Source organism: Phaethon aethereus (assembly GCF_964289735.1).
Source record: "Phaethon aethereus genome assembly, chromosome: 3".
In the NCBI taxonomy this organism is placed as follows: domain Eukaryota; kingdom Metazoa; phylum Chordata; class Aves; order Phaethontiformes; family Phaethontidae; genus Phaethon; species Phaethon aethereus.
The window spans coordinates 41471733-41487017 of NC_138576.1; the positions used below are offsets into that span (position 1 = coordinate 41471733).

The 15285-nt window shown below is 41.1% G+C and overlaps 2 protein-coding genes across 2 annotated transcripts in view; one reads left to right on the forward strand and one right to left on the reverse strand.

Annotated features, from left to right (window-relative positions):
- Nucleotides 1–797, reverse strand: part of RARS2 (arginyl-tRNA synthetase 2, mitochondrial) — a gene marked incomplete at its 5' end in the record, with an annotated part of 40470 nt that extends 39673 nt beyond the window's left edge. The window contains one exon of the mRNA XM_081997455.1: nucleotides 759–797. Within this exon, the coding sequence (XP_081853581.1) occupies nucleotides 759–797 (39 nt within the window). The remainder of the gene's footprint in view (nucleotides 1–758) is intronic.
- Nucleotides 798–1179: 382 nt separating this feature from the next.
- Nucleotides 1180–15285, forward strand: part of ORC3 (origin recognition complex subunit 3) — a gene marked incomplete at its 5' end in the record, with an annotated part of 41288 nt that continues 27182 nt past the window's right edge. The window contains 7 exons of the mRNA XM_081998515.1: nucleotides 1180–1203; nucleotides 3989–4043; nucleotides 6704–6804; nucleotides 10899–11043; nucleotides 12330–12434; nucleotides 13199–13353; nucleotides 14346–14482. Coding sequence (XP_081854641.1) covers nucleotides 1180–1203; nucleotides 3989–4043; nucleotides 6704–6804; nucleotides 10899–11043; nucleotides 12330–12434; nucleotides 13199–13353; nucleotides 14346–14482 — 722 coding nt within the window. The remainder of the gene's footprint in view (nucleotides 1204–3988; nucleotides 4044–6703; nucleotides 6805–10898; nucleotides 11044–12329; nucleotides 12435–13198; nucleotides 13354–14345; nucleotides 14483–15285) is intronic.

Here is a 15285-nt window from a genome sequence, read left to right on the forward strand (position 1 = left end):
CTGAAAGCAAATTTCAACTCAGGTAAAAAAGCAAATATTTATTAACTATTACAAACAATACAAAAAAATATGCAATACAACCCCAAGAAATGTTAAAGGACCATTAGGAAAAGCAAGAAAAAACACCACGTATAGCTGATTTTGGTGGGTGGGTTTCTTTTTTTTACTCATGAAGGATCCCATCAAACTCTCGCATGCCTTTATCGACTTATCTAGCCGCTGCGCCTCACTCCGCTTATCCCGCACCCAGCGAGCAGAGGACAAGGAGGCCCCATGCCACGCCAGGGCCTCACTAACAAGCTACCAGCGGCTGGATTCTCGCCAAGATGAAGAGTCTCCTGATTAACTGCTCACGGGCTGACGCTCGCGGGGAGGGGAAACCGAGGTAAAGGCTTTCGGCACAGCTGCACGCCTGGTGCAGCACAGGCGGTGTAAGAGGCCCCAAGGGGACGGCGGTCCCCTCAAGACCTCCCGCCATGGACCGGACCGGCCGGGCGGGGAGGCACCCCTCACGTGCTGTCCCCACGCGCAAGGGACGGGACGGGCCCGGGGGTGACTCTTCAGCACGCCGCCACCCCCATCCCCCACGCGCCAGAGAGGGGCGGGGCAGGGAAGCCCGCGCCGAGCCTCTTGGCAATGGGTCGGACCCACTTTTAAGACGCTCGGAGAGGGGGGGGGGGGGGGGGTCTGGGTTAGGGGGGAAGTCTCAGTTATGGCGCGCCCCTCCTCCGGGCAAGCTGCGGAAGAGAGAGGCGTACCTGGGAAGCGATGCTCCTCCGAAAGGAACAGGCTGCCATGGCTGCGCTGCCAGGCGGAAGGTCTCAGCTGCCCCTTTCCCCCCCCACCTTTCTCCTTTCTGCCCGCCCAGGGGCGGGCTGGGTCGTACCATTCTCAGGACGGGAGTGGGAGAGGGAGGAAGAGCCCATTGGCCCCTCTTTGCGCGGAGGAGATGAGCAGAAGCAGAGGGCTGTCCCACTGTGCAGGGAAGGGGAGAGAGCGACGAAGAGATCCCGTCAGGCCGGAGCGTCTCACGGACAAGCAGGGACCCGCGCGGCATTCCCGGAGTGCGCCTGCGCCGCGGGCCGGCGCCGGCCTCGGCGGCCCCTCCCCCTTGCGGCCCCGTTGGCGGCGGGGCGGCCTGTCCGGTACCGCTCGGGCCCGGGGCGCGAGAGGGGCGACATGAGCACGTGCTCCGTCTCGAAGGTGAGAGGGGGGGGGGGCTGCCCTCCAACCGCCGCTCCGAGGGGATCGGCCGCTGGGTTTCGGTCCCGCCCTGCCGAGGCGGCTCGGGGCCTCGTACCGCGGCGGGAGGCCGGCCTTGCGGGGCTGGCGTGCGCAAAGTGCTGGCTGCTCTCCCGCTTCGGCGCGACGGGGGCTTTGTCCTACCTGAGCGGACCCCTCGGAGCGGTCTCTGCCGGGCCCCGTGAAGAGAACGGCGCGGTGATGCGGTTGCTGAAGGAACGGACCCGCAGCATTGTCCTGTCTGCCTTCCGCGTTCTGCGTCTGCTCCTTTTCCTGTCTCCATCCGCTGCTGTTGCCCTCATCCCCTGTGCCCGGGCTCCCAGTTGCCTATTCCGTCGTCTGTTCCCTTCCCTTGCTCTGTCAAGCCTTTGTGCCCTGGCGCCCACTCGGTCCCGCTTTACCCAAGGCACTTTTGCCTCTCCCAACAGTCAGTCCTCCTGCCTTGCTCCTCTCCTGTTAGCACACGAAAATTGCTCGTACTTGAAGTAAACCTCCCCTAGAACTGAGCAGTAGTGTTGTGGCTGTAGGTTTTGTCGCTTCCAGCTGAAGTCTGTTAGCATCGCTTGCTGCCACCTTGAAACATTCATTGTGTCTTCCCCCAAAACTAATGTAATGGAGAAATAAAAATAAAAGCTCTGTCACTCACACATGATGTTAAATATCTGTTATCACCTTGATATTTCTGAGCTGAAAGCTTTTATCTGGCCTATAGTTAGGGTTGGCAGTAGGGACAGTGCATTCATCAGTGTGTTAATATGTAGCGAGACTAAAATGTTGTATTGGAACTTTTAACTTATTTCCTGTCTTGCTTGATTGTATAGTGAACGATAGTAGTGGTTCACAGCAGGAGGGGTGTGTTTTATCATCAGAAGACTCCTCTCCCTTACGTTATTTTTCACTGAGTTGTGATGTGCAGCTGGGTCCTTTGGTGTGGAATTTGCTGTGCAGGTTATTACATTCAGGAGTAAAGGAAAGTACTTCCAAACAAAGTTTAAACTTAATCCAAAACAGGTGGATTTCCCTTCCAAAAATGGCTATTGCCTTTAAGTAGTTACGTGGTGAAACATGTCCCCCTGCCTTGCCCCCTTTGTCTTATACATAATAGAATCATAGAATAGTTTGGGTTGTCAGAGCGCTTTAAAGGTCGTCTAGTCCAACTCCCCTGCAATGAGCAGGGACATCTTCAACTAAATCAGGTTGCTCAGAGCCCTGTCCAACCTGACCTGGAACGTTTCGAGGGATGGGGCATCTGCCACCTCTCTGGGCAACCTGTGCCAGTGTTTCACCAGTATTTCTTTGCCATTTTATATTCTGATCTGTGCCACATTCAGCAGTGTAGGGAAATTCAATGCTTGTAAAGCATGAAATAGCATTTGTGTTTGATTTGATTAAGCATACATTGTTTTTCCTTTCTACATATGATTTATAGTTATTTTGGCCAATTCTAGTTGTGCTTTTGTGAATTACTGTTCTGACACATTGTGCATACTGCAGCGTAAATAAGACTGTAGTATAGTTTTTTGTAGTAGAATTGTTACAGAGTGTTTAAAAGTGGCACAACTCTTGTCCAGCTGGCTTTAGATGGTTGGTAGTATACGTGGTAAAACAGAAAGTATCTGAAGGCACCTGCAGTCCATATGGCTGTCTGTCAGAGGAGGCCAATATTGTTATCAGTGTTTTAGTGCAATTTCTTACTTGTGTCGGAAGGGAAATAACATGTCCAAAGTCACCCAACAGACTAGTGCCTGTGATCAAAATTGAACATACCTCTGGAGTTTTGTTTTCACTAGATCATTCCTATGCTAGTGGATGAACTATCCTAGGTTGAATTCAGTAATCTTTGCTTGCGTAAGCACCTTCATTGAGAAATACAGGATTGAATCAGTCTATTGATCTTGAACACTTATTACCTTCCCCCTCGCTGTAGCACAAGAACCTCACAATGAGAGCTGGGGAATGCAGATGATTTCTGATATATAGGAAATTATTATAACTCTGATTTTTTAATTTGAGAGGATGGGGGAAGAAATTTCAGGTTTTCTAAAGGAAAATGAAAAAAAAAAATCTTCCAGAATTCAAAGCTTAATACTTGTGCTTTATTTCCTCTTCCCTTGTGATGAAATGGATCTAACTGGGAGATGACTTCTGTCTGGAGGACCTTTTTGGAACCACGGTTTTTATTTATCTGAACCTTTTCCAAACCATTTATCATTCTGCTTCTAACCATCTTTACTTTTCCAAGTCGGGATGCATTTGTCCTCTGTAGATAGGGCATGTCACTGGCTTTTGTAAATTACTTAGTAATACTCATTGCATTATTCTGGATCACCTTTTCTATGCATCCCAGCCTCTTGCTTCTTTTTTTGTTTTGTTTTGAACTGAAACTGTACTGAGAAAACTCCACTGATGTGTCCCCAGGGAATCTTTTCCTCTTAATTCTAAACCTTTTGGAGGTTGAGATGTTTGAAGAATCTGCTGCTGTTCTAGTTGATGGTTGAATTGAAGAACATAACAGAAAAATGAAGAAGTTCCTCCCAGATATGGTGGGATACTGTTTCTACTAGTTTTCCAGCTTGAAACAGGAATACAAAGGGACAACATGCAAACTGATATCCTTCGGATGGTGGCAGTTAAGTTCAAATTGTTGGTTTAATGCAGCACTGAAATTGAAGGAGAATAAAGTGGCCTCAGGAGTGAGTCAGATTTGTGCTTTTATTGAAGTTTATGTTTTTTTACTATTCTCTAGGGCTGCTTTGTTTTTAAACCAAGTCCCAAGAAGAGAAGGGTCTCTCATAAAACAGGTTAGTGTATTTTGTTGTATGTTTCTGTGCTTGAGAAGGGTTAATCCTGGAAGGTTCACCACATCTGATTGAGTTCTGTCATAGCTTCATGAGGGTTTCTGTTGCTCCTTGGTGTTGATATTGCTGAAAAGTGATTTCTTTGGAGGAACCCCTGCAAACTGTTGGCTAGTGTAAATGTGGGTTTTTTTTAATCTCCAGCAATCAAGTTCATATAGCTATCTTTGTCTCTGCACATTTTTTTTACAAGAAAACTCCTTTCCATGCTACCATAAATTGTTCACTGACTGACAAACTATTTATCTGAAGAGTCTGAATGAGACACTTTTAAGATATGGGTGTCAGAAATCATATCCCGTTCATAAGTCTCATCATAGTCTCTGTAGTTTGCTTGAGTTTCTTGAGGAAAAGAAGAAATAAAAGCCATTTCTGAAGATTCCGTGTCTTCTGTCCACTAGTGTCTGTTATGCATATTTTCTTTTCTCCATTCTATATACTGTGTGTACAGGTCTCTTGTCATTTGATGAAGACTGAACAGGACTGACTTTTACTGGAGCCACAAATAATGCTGCTTAAATAGTTGCTGTCTGAGATCCAGTTAGGAAACTTACTGTTCTTATTCCCAGATTAAATTTTTTTGGGCAGCACCAGAGCTGTCAAAAGGTGTGACAATTTGTATAAAAAAAGTGGAGGGGAAAGTAATAAGGCCAGATTTTTGTGGGAATCACCAGAGGGACTTACTGTAACACCTGCTTTTAAAATTAATCCCAAATTATTTTTTCCATGAGAGTTGGCACATCTGTAGCTCAGGGAATGAGAGGCAGGAAGATAGAATCCCGTCTGTCATTCCAAGTCATTGCAAGGTAAATCAACATCCAAGATATATGCACTTAAACCATGTTGAAATTTTACCCCTTACTGGATATTATGTTTTTGTTTTTGCAAGATTAGTAATGCTTGGATAAATCCTACTAAACATGTTGTTCTAGTTAGCAAATGCTTTGAGACAGAAAAAATAAATTTGACTGAACTACCCCTAAAAGAGAGGCAGAGATGAGCTAGTTTGGCTGCTCACAGCAGTTGGTTAGAATGGTGTTTTAAATAAACAGTACTTTGATGTGCATCTGCCAAGCGTGAAAGCCCAAACCTGTCAAGTGTGAAGTTTCAGTTGCGAAATGTCACAGCATCGGTAGTTGATAATACTGTTGCACCCCCCAAAAGGTGCATTTGCACCTAGAGTTTGAGTTTTGCTAGTATCAAAAGAATTATGCCTTGGTATATTGCCAATAATTTGGTGGCTGAATTTTCTGTAACTAAAAGCCCAAGACCTGTGTAATCAGAGTAGGTTATGTATTTTAAGTCATTTTCCTTAGGGATACAAATGAGGTGTTAAGTTTAGGGGAGGCGATGAAAATAGAGGATGAGGGATGCCTCTTGTTCGTCATTTACAGAGCTGTTTTGAATGCTTTGGAAGATTGAATGTGCTCATCAGCTGGTCCTTTTCTAGAGATCAGACCACTGCTGATGCTCCATTCAATGACTACTGAATGGACATTAATGGATAGCAAATTAAATTTTTTATATGCATATGTTTAGAAAAAATCGTTGTTTAAAGTCACCTTGTAGCAACAGTTAACAGGCTGTTTCTTTAACCTTCAGTCTTTGTGTTCTTCCAGGTGGTGTTAGTAAAGCATTAAAACTACACCAGGTCCACTTAATGTATTCTGGGAGTAGAAGGATGGTTCCAAGCCTGTGCTTTTTTTTTTTTTTTTTTTGCTTTTATTTTAAGGGAAATATAGACTGTGTGAATATGTGAGGAAAAACAAGAAAAATCTCAGTTATACTAGTTTCTGTTCAGTCTCCCATGTTACTCCCAGCTCCGTTTTTCCTTCTTAGTTGGAATCTGGTAGAGAGTTTCTGTACTCACATCTGTGAGGCAGAGCAGCACCTGGGAAGCCAGATGTATTTGGAAAATGTGCCAAGATACTGTTGCACCAAAAAGGATCTGATTCTCCTTTTCTTTTTCATAAAGAACATGTATAGTAGAAGTGAGAGGCAATTTAGAGGAGAGCCAGAAATATAGGCCCAGTTTGTGCTTAAAAGTTTTGCTGGCATGATTGTTCATTGAATATACTTTAAAAAAAAAAAAATCAATCTATTCCATGTAACCTGACAGTTCTTTCCCAGTATACCTTATTATTTTCAGGAAATTGGTGTTAGCTGCATCTTCCCTGGAGAACAGAAAGGATTTGCATGTATCTATTCTTGCAAGCCTTTAGGTTTCATATCTCACTAACAGTGAAGGAGGATTGAATATTTAACAGGTGAAAGAGACCCACAAAACTTTCTGAAGCAAGGGAAGGATTTTTGAAAAATTTTATTTGTTTGCTCTGATTTAGCCTTTAGCTCATCTGGGAACTGAGATGGAAGCTGGTTCTTTGCCTTTTGTCTGCATACTTGGGTAATAGATTCTGCTTGTTCCCTCGCTTATTCTACCAGATACCACCAGTTAAATAATTGGTTAAGAGAAAAGTCATCTCCCTCAGATATATTTATGTATAAAGATGTTCTTGTTTCAGTAGGGTGTTTTGTTTTCTTCTCAACAAAAAATGATTTGTTTTAATAATCTTACTTGTGCTTGCCTTTGCTTTCTGTCTTTCTAGCTAATGTTTTCAGACAAAGAGATGGAAACAATTCAGAGGATACTGAGTTGCGATTTGTTACTTGTCAGTCTTTATGGAATCAGATCAAATCAGAAACAGAGGTGAGTCTTGCACCTAATACTAAAGCAGTATTTTCAATTGTGACAACACTGCTTGCTTATTTGTTTCTGGAGATCTTCTTTTTTTACACACTTAAAAGGACCAGAAATACTGACTGACACTGAAATCCCTGTCCAGAATATAAAATAGTAATAACAAATCCATCAATTACACATTACTTCTAACCACAAAACTACATGCTTTTGATGCTTCAAGCTGCTGCTTCTAAGCTTCTCTTCTTACTAATTGTGCTTTTTATTAATTCCTGGCATGCTGCTGTTTTCTGTGTTCAGTTCAGTTACGTGCTTGCCAGCCCTCTGAGGATTTTAGGCTGCTCTTGACCTCAGTGTTACAGAGTTCATACCAGCCCAGGGTTCACAGTGGATTTATACAAATAAAACTACATGGATGTCAAATACTGAATGACACAGCTATTGAATTAGTATGGCTAGTGTCAATGGGGTTGTCTGATGGGGATCAGAGTTAATTTCTACTGAACTGTGGCCTCCTAATTGTTGTGTGTTAGATGGCATGCTGTTGTTGTGTCCCTATAGCCAGCTGGCCTCTGTTGTAGTATGAATAATTGCTTCCATACAGCGGGGATTTCCTCCTCTATTCAATGTCAAGGATTCTGGGCAAGTATTCCGTGTTCCTCTGCCTGCTGTTGGACTCTCAACATAATGAGATTTTTTTCCAAAGTTTGTTTTGGGATGTACAGTAGAAGCCAGCTGGATGTAGCTTACATTCTGGACCCTTGGGTTAAACTCATAAATTCCTCTAATTCTGTTTCTACTATTCCATGATCCAGCTCCCTTTGACTAGTCAGCACCCTTCTCAAACTGTAACTAGCCAGGTTGAGCAAAGCAGTGCACTACATTGCCGTGCTGATTATAGAGAACACACAGTAGTTTGTGGATGTATATTTGGTATCTTCCTGCCAACTGCTTCAGCTTGGCGGGTTAGCTACCAGCAGTGCCAGTAATGTTGGCAGCTGCACAAGGAACTGCCTTGTCAGCTACACAGTGGACTATAGGTAAGATGACATTCTGTAGCTACTTCTGGAAGACCTTTTCTTGGATCTTCTGTCTTTGGCACAGAGTTGTCAAGGCTTTTGAGACAATGCTTCTACATTGTCAACAGTGGCTGTAGGCTTTTCAGGTTGAAGAAGTGTAGGGTTTGGTTTTTTTTGTTTGTTTGTTTTTTCCCCTAGTGCTCTGCAAGGATTTCTCCCAGAGCAGCAGACACAGCTCATTATAGCAAAAGCCTCCCTTAACTGCTCAGAAGCACAGAGCCATTGCCATCTGCAAAATCATCCTTCTTTCCTGTTCTAAATCTCCTACCCTTGTTTTCTTTGAGGCTGCTAGGAGTTTGCCAAATACTTTCTTCCATTCTTCATCCTCATGATGGAAGACTGTTCATGCTACCTTGACAAATTGTTATGGGCCTTGCCTTAGAGTTTGATTTGCCCAAGGGCAGATTGCCTGCAGTTACTTTTGCTGCTATACATAGAATTTTCTTTACCCAGCTTCTGAGCTGTCTCTGATGTTTTTTCTACTGAGTTTTGAATTACCATCCTTTTATCACACTGTGGCAAACTTGGAGGTGATAATTGTTCTTACATATACAATTGTGTGATAATTCAGGTTGGAAGGGACCTTAGAAAGTCCCTAGTCCAAACTCCTGCTCAAAGCAGCATCATCTATGAGGTCAGACCAGGTAGGTGCGGGCTTTATCTAGTCAGGATTTTATTTTTTATATACTTTCAATCCCTGGCATAGTAAACCTGATCCCTGGCAGAATACCTGGGAAATGTGTGGTTTACTGGTTTGGACTTTTATTCTAGGGGTTATGTTACTCTGCTAAGGGAGCCTAGCAGGATGTTCTCCGAAGTTTTTGCCAGGGTAGTGCTACCTGACGATTTGTTGGCAGGCCATGTGCTTGTGCTGGTGTTTTCACAGTTCTCTGGTAGCTACTTGAGGTGTTGAAGAGTGAAGAAGATTTGACCTCCAAGTACTTTGTTGCGGAGCACTCTTGGCCTCTGTATGTCCATCATAAACTGTGCTGTGATTGTGGCAGCACCATCTGTCGTCTGGTGATGACATCCTTTCAGGCTTCTCGCATCATGAAAAGCTGACAAAAGTACTGCAGGAACTGTCCTTCCTTTTTAGAAGGTGAATTTTGTAACTTTTTTTGTTTCAATGTTGCAACATATCCCAGTTTTGACCCCAGCTGTCAGCAGTGGCCTTGCAAATGTTCTTATTATGATACATCTCATCAAGGGCTTTCTGAAACACTCCCTTCCTGTAAGGTGAGGAATTCCAATTGCACTACCATCATCCCGGTTAGAAAAAAAAAAAAAAGCCTAAGTGCAGGGCTGTAATACGGTAATTCTAGCTCTAATGTGCAGATAGTGGTTTTCAGACAACACAACAGCTAATCATGGCCAAACCTAGTGTGATAGCAGAGGTCAAACTTCCAGTTCATATGACTTTTCCGGAGTGAGCAGTGTCATGCAAGTAAACGAGTTGGTCACTTGAGATGCGGAGCAGCCTAGTATACTTTCTGGAACACTTCCGAAATAGTGCCAGTAACAGGTTGTTTTGACAAGAAAAGATTGATGGATTTTAAGAAAGCTAAGTAAATGTGTAATGCTATAGCAGACTGAATTCCATCTTCACAAGTGCGCATTGGAAGAAATAGTATATACCATGCGAAGTAAGGATTCACGTTCTTGTTAGGGCAGCTTAGTGAAAACATGTACAACAATGATCAGAAGCAGCTCAAGGTCTGATGGGATTTTGAAGCAGAAGTTCAGAGGATTGTTATGGGATGTATGGTAATACAGGAGCTGTTATGATGCTGTTATAAAGCTGATGGCATAAACTCTTCTTTTTAAAATGCCATGTTACAGTTTCTTCTGAGTTGCCATAGAATTTATCAGGTGGGAGCTCAGAAGTGTACAGTCAACATCAGAAAGGCCAGAAGAATATTTTTTAATAAGTAGAGCGTGAAAACAGTAAGATTACTTGGTATGCAGTTTTATCAGTTGTTCAGGAGAGCAACAGGAACTCTTCTGTATAATGGAAATGGAGCTCAGGTTTTTGAGCAGGCACCATGTGCAGTCTGGAGCTGTGACCTTAAGTCCTTTCATTGCTGCCTCATCAATGCTGCTAGAGCTGGCCTTTGCCACTTCATTTAAAATCAGGTTCACTGGTGTCTGTCACTTCTTGTTGCTAATAAATCTTGATGATGATTTTACTGGGGGCAGGGGTTTAATCTTGTTTCTAACATCTATTTTCTAGAGTATATATTGATACGCTGAACTTCAGAGTACTCTTTTTGTCTGTTCTAGCAGAAGGCATATCTTGGATTAGAGACAGATCTTCAAAGATACATAATAAAAGAAATATAAAATGCTGCCACTGTATATCTGCCTTTAAAACTTTTATCTCCTCCTGACTTCTCATCTTTCCATATATTCCTGCATATATATACATGTGTGTATGAAAATCGTCTTGAAGGGCAAAAGACAGTGTAGCAAATGTAGCAGTCATGTGGTTTAGTATTTTTTCCTATAAAACTAAAACATATTTAATACTTTCCTTTTTTTTTTTTTTTCCTTTCACCCTGAATTAAGTTTGGAGGAGCTGAATGTTTGACCTCATGTAGATTTCTCAGAAAAATGTTTGCAGGTGTTCTGTAAGCCAAGAGGGAATAATAGGAATTTTCATGAACATTCTTCCAGAAACTAATTATAATGTTTTATTCCTCCTGTGTCACTTACACTTTGTCAGTATGGGGTGTTTTTCTCCTTCTTTAAAGCCTTCTTTAAAGGTGTGACAACACAGTTAAGCTCATTTGCTTTCCAAGTTATTGTTAAGGCATTTGACCAGAAGTTCCAAAATGGGAAATGTCTGTGTTTGCCACACAGTGAATAAATTAGCATATTTATAGTTCACAGGAAAACTTAGTGTTACTTAAAATTTTACCCTAGAGTTACAAGGATTGAAAATGACAAAGGAAAGGGGTAGGAAAAGGAAGATATTCTGGTGTTTCCACATTTTTACAAATAAAATTTCTCTGTGTTTGTTTACAGCAAATACAGGAGGACTTGAATAAGCAGTTATTTGACACCTTAGTAAGTTTTCTCAGGCGGTCTCACTCTGAGTTCCAAGAGAAGACAACAGAATGGACTTGTCGGATGAAGTCCAGAGAAATCCCCACTGCAGCTCTTGTCTTAGGTAATTTTTCAAAGATATATTTTCTTATGTACATCTGCTTAAAACTGACACAGAGGTCAAAGAAAAATACATTGCTGACTTCCAGCAATTACTGTGAGCAATATCAGCTTCAGAAATGTTAACAGAAGAAATTGGGCTGGGAGAAGGCAGCCGGATAAGACCTCTTTCCCTTTTGTATGCGTAATAGGGCAAGGTAACACCTTCCCTAAAGGTCTGTCTTGGGTATCTGGTAGTGATTTGGTTTTTTTTCCTGAGGCACTGGAGATGCTTTGATTCTGTCCCTGTTTCTGCCACCAACGTTCTTCGTAGTTTCTATGGCTAACCATGGAATTACACAGCTTCCGTATTTCTGATATATGTTCTTGCAGTGCATCTTTACGTGTATGAAAGCAGTGTCATTCTCTTGTAAAAGGAGCAGCGGGTGAAGAAAATAGCTGAAGATCTTAACCAAAGTTGCTGAAGTTCTGAAGTCCTTTTTTTTTCTTTTTTTTTTTTTTCCCCCTCCTTTCTTTCAGAGGATTGTAACTGTAATCCCACACCTGGTTCAAGCCAACCTGATTGCATTTTTAGTGGATCATTTTAGGGAACCTAAAATCAGGCTTGTGCTTCAAATTTACCATGTGAGCACTAACAAAGCCTGAAAGGTAGTCTACATTTGTCAGTAGTAGCAAGTGAGAAGTTCCTGCTCTGAATGTTTCTGTGGAAGAAGCTGTGACTTGCCTTCTGGAGGGACTTGTTCTTTTTGTGGTTGACCAAGGATGTTAACAAAGGCAGTAGATACTGAGTAGTTCATAGTAAATTCAGACTGTAATTCATACTAACTCATAGTAATTTTCCTTCTTACATAAGGCATGTGAGGATTCAGGTCTCAGGTGTATGCACCGCTCTTCTAGAGAAGGTGAATTTCGAATTTCCTCTTCTTGTCTCTGCAGGCCTTAGACAACTGTGGATGGCTTCTGAGGGTATGAGGAGCAGGGAAGATAGAAAACCAATCCTACTCCTTGCAGATTTGGACCCTTGAGAAATCTTTCTTTAAAAAAAACAAAACCAAATTATAAGAGGGGTCTGTGCAGTGATTCCCTGTTGTTTTAAGCAGCTAGTATTAACACATATGTCTAAGCTTGTGCTAGTTTTTCATCTTTCCTCATAGATGATGCAATGCTTTTCATTCCTTCCTTGAATATTTGAGGTATCTTCTGTTTTTTGTCTGCAGTTCAGTTTATTATTCAATCATTGTGGTCACAAATCACAGGAAAAATGCCCGTAAGAATTTGTCTGTCTTCTAGGTGTGAATGTTACAGATCATGACTTGACTTTTAGAAGTCTCTCAGAAGTCCTTCAGAATAACATTACTCCTTATGTAGCCTTGCTGGAAGCCAAAGATTGCCCAGGTACTGCAATAGCTTTGCTTGTTCATCTGAGTAGGCTGTCAATTAACTAGAAATTCTTGCTTTTGCCTCCAAATGTAAGAGTAATGGGATGGAGGGATCTTGAAGACCTTCTAAAAATTTGCTCAATCCCATGTCAACATAGCAATAATGCCTGCTGTATTTTAAGAGGTATCCAGTTCTGTTTAAAACAATGAAGATTGAAATACTACTTGGTTGTAGCATAAATGTCAAGAGCATGCTGCTTAGTGTATTCCATGTTGATATTGTAGGTTGACTTTTCTCATGTTTAATTGGATGGTGTATTCCGCTTTTTAAATGCTTACAGTCATGTTATTACAGTGAGGGAAAAGGTAGAATAAAACTTTGTCCCACTCTCCTTGCTCCTTTTTTATTTTTTAAGAACAAAGATTAAAATTACTTACGGCAGCATCCCCAGATGTATGGATTGGCTGCCTTATTTATTTTTACGTCGCTATAGCATGTGGCTGGAGTTCAGGAAGGGTGCAGGGCCAACTTCTTAACCTGAATTGTTGCTATCTAGGCAAATTAATAGGATAATTTTTATTTCATCAACAACATGCATATCATGAATAGTTTCAAGCTTTCTGGGCCATGAGATGTCCATTCTGGAGAGAGAAGGAAAATAATTCGAAAAGTGAAAAATACTAAGTGATAACTTGGGATAATTTTTTAGAGTATGAGTTGGAGAAGTATTACCGAATAACCGAATGTCTTTAATGTGTGTCTAAAAATGTGTTGTGAAGGCATAAAAAATCTGATGCAGAAGCTGATGGGGCAGCTGATGAACTGCTATATAGATGTGGACTCATTGGAAGACGAAGACTATGTGCAGGTTTCCCAGAACAGAATACGATGTTCAATGACTTCTCTTATCAGCTGGTATGAGGGTGTAACAATGGTATGATTTTTTTTTTTTTTTTTTTTTGGTATCACTGGTTTATAAAAATGCCTGACCTTTATATGCTTTTAAAAAAGAAATTGAATAACTCAAATTTCTGTGCCGTAGTGAAAAAATACCAAAGGTTAGCTTTTCATTTAATACTAAGAAATAACTGAGATGGAGGTGATTTGAGTATAAATCTGTAACATATATGACAAATGTGGGGTTAGTTTCTGATGAGGTATGAATGTCAGAATTCCGAAAAACAAGCAGAAGGTACAATTTTATCATATGTTTAATTTGGAACTAGAAGTTTAAAATGCAGTATCAACATCATGCCAGATGCTTTTCTCCCAGGAGTGCTGAGATGTTTTGTTTATTACAACAAAACTTTCCTAAGAAAGAACAGCCATCCAGGGGAAAGGCACTGTATTAGTGTTAATGTGCCCCTATGTCATCTGCAGTCCACGCTACATTGACAAGCAGTGAGAAGATAACTTTCAAAAGTAATTTGAATTTAGTATTTAATAAAAAATTTAGTATTTAATAAAGCTAATGAAATTTTAAGTTTTGTTTCTGTCATGAATAAAAGTTAGAATTGATTTTATGATGACTTCATCAGAGCAGTGTGTTAAATACAAGTTTAATGAGTACATGCTCTTTTTATTACTAGCATAACATATAATTTCCTATACTAAAGATATAGGAAATGAGCAACATCCGTGTACGCAACTCAAATCTTCTCCCTCAGTCGCAACAGAATTTCACCAGTTCTGTCTGACAGAGCTATTCTTGTCTTTGTTGGAATGTGGAGTTTTAAAATTTGTTTATTGTTTGCACTTCCTGCTGAGCCAAATGGAAGAAAAATTGCAATTCTAGATGCTAATAATAAATACAACTGTAGCAAAAAGTCAGTCATATTACTTTGGGGCATTATAGTATCGTAGATGTGATTTAATCTTTTATTTTCCTGTCTTCTGTTTATTAATGCATAACAAATGGCTTTAAAGGAAAAAAATTCTGAAACTCCAAGCAAAAAAAGAACTTCCTCTTCTAGACATTGTCAGTCTCCTCCAGTTGTAGTTATATTCAAAGACATGGAAAGTTTCACCACAAAAGTACTTCAGGACTTCATAGTCATCAGCAGGTAACGTGACCTGAAGTTCAGTTCTTCCACTCCTTTACCCATTTTCTACTTGCAGCTGTTCTGAAGTGTAACATTGAGGCCCATGGAGAGTTGGAATCAAATATTGATGCTGCTTCTTTGCAGCAGTGATTGAGCAAAAAACTATTTGCTAGGTTTTGGGGATAAATTATTCTGAAGCTAACCTGGGACTCTGAACCAGAGTGCCTAAGGACTTGGTTGAGATATCGGGTGGATGATTTAAGTCTTTACATAAAAGGATTTATTGGTATTCATTGTTACAGAATTTGTGATTCTGAAACTAATTTTTTAAGATGACTAGATCTTTCTTCTGTAGACTTTTAAAATTGTTTGCAGAGTATATTTTGCATATGACTACTGATGTAATGCTGCTTAAAGGTCACTAGCTTACTAATAGAAGTATATAAAACTTCCCCAGAGAATTTCTCAGTGTTGGCTAGGATCTGTAATGAGTAGATGACTACTTCAGGTGCTACTGTGCTTCTGTCCTTCCTTCACGCATACCAATAAAAAACCTATGCTGTTCTCTAAAAAGAGCATTTTACATTTAGTCCCCAGATTGAAACTATAGTTGCAGCAGAACTGAGGCTGCAGTTGTACAATTAATTCAGCTGCAGCATGCACACCTGACATTACCTCGAAACAAGGCTAGACAATTTCACTTGCTGAGAGACCCACAATAAAAATATTTTGCCTACTTCAGATCTGGCAGATGGGTTCTCTGGGGAATATTTCAAGAAGTAAAATCAGAAATGCACAATTACCTGGAAGTAATTAGGGTGTAA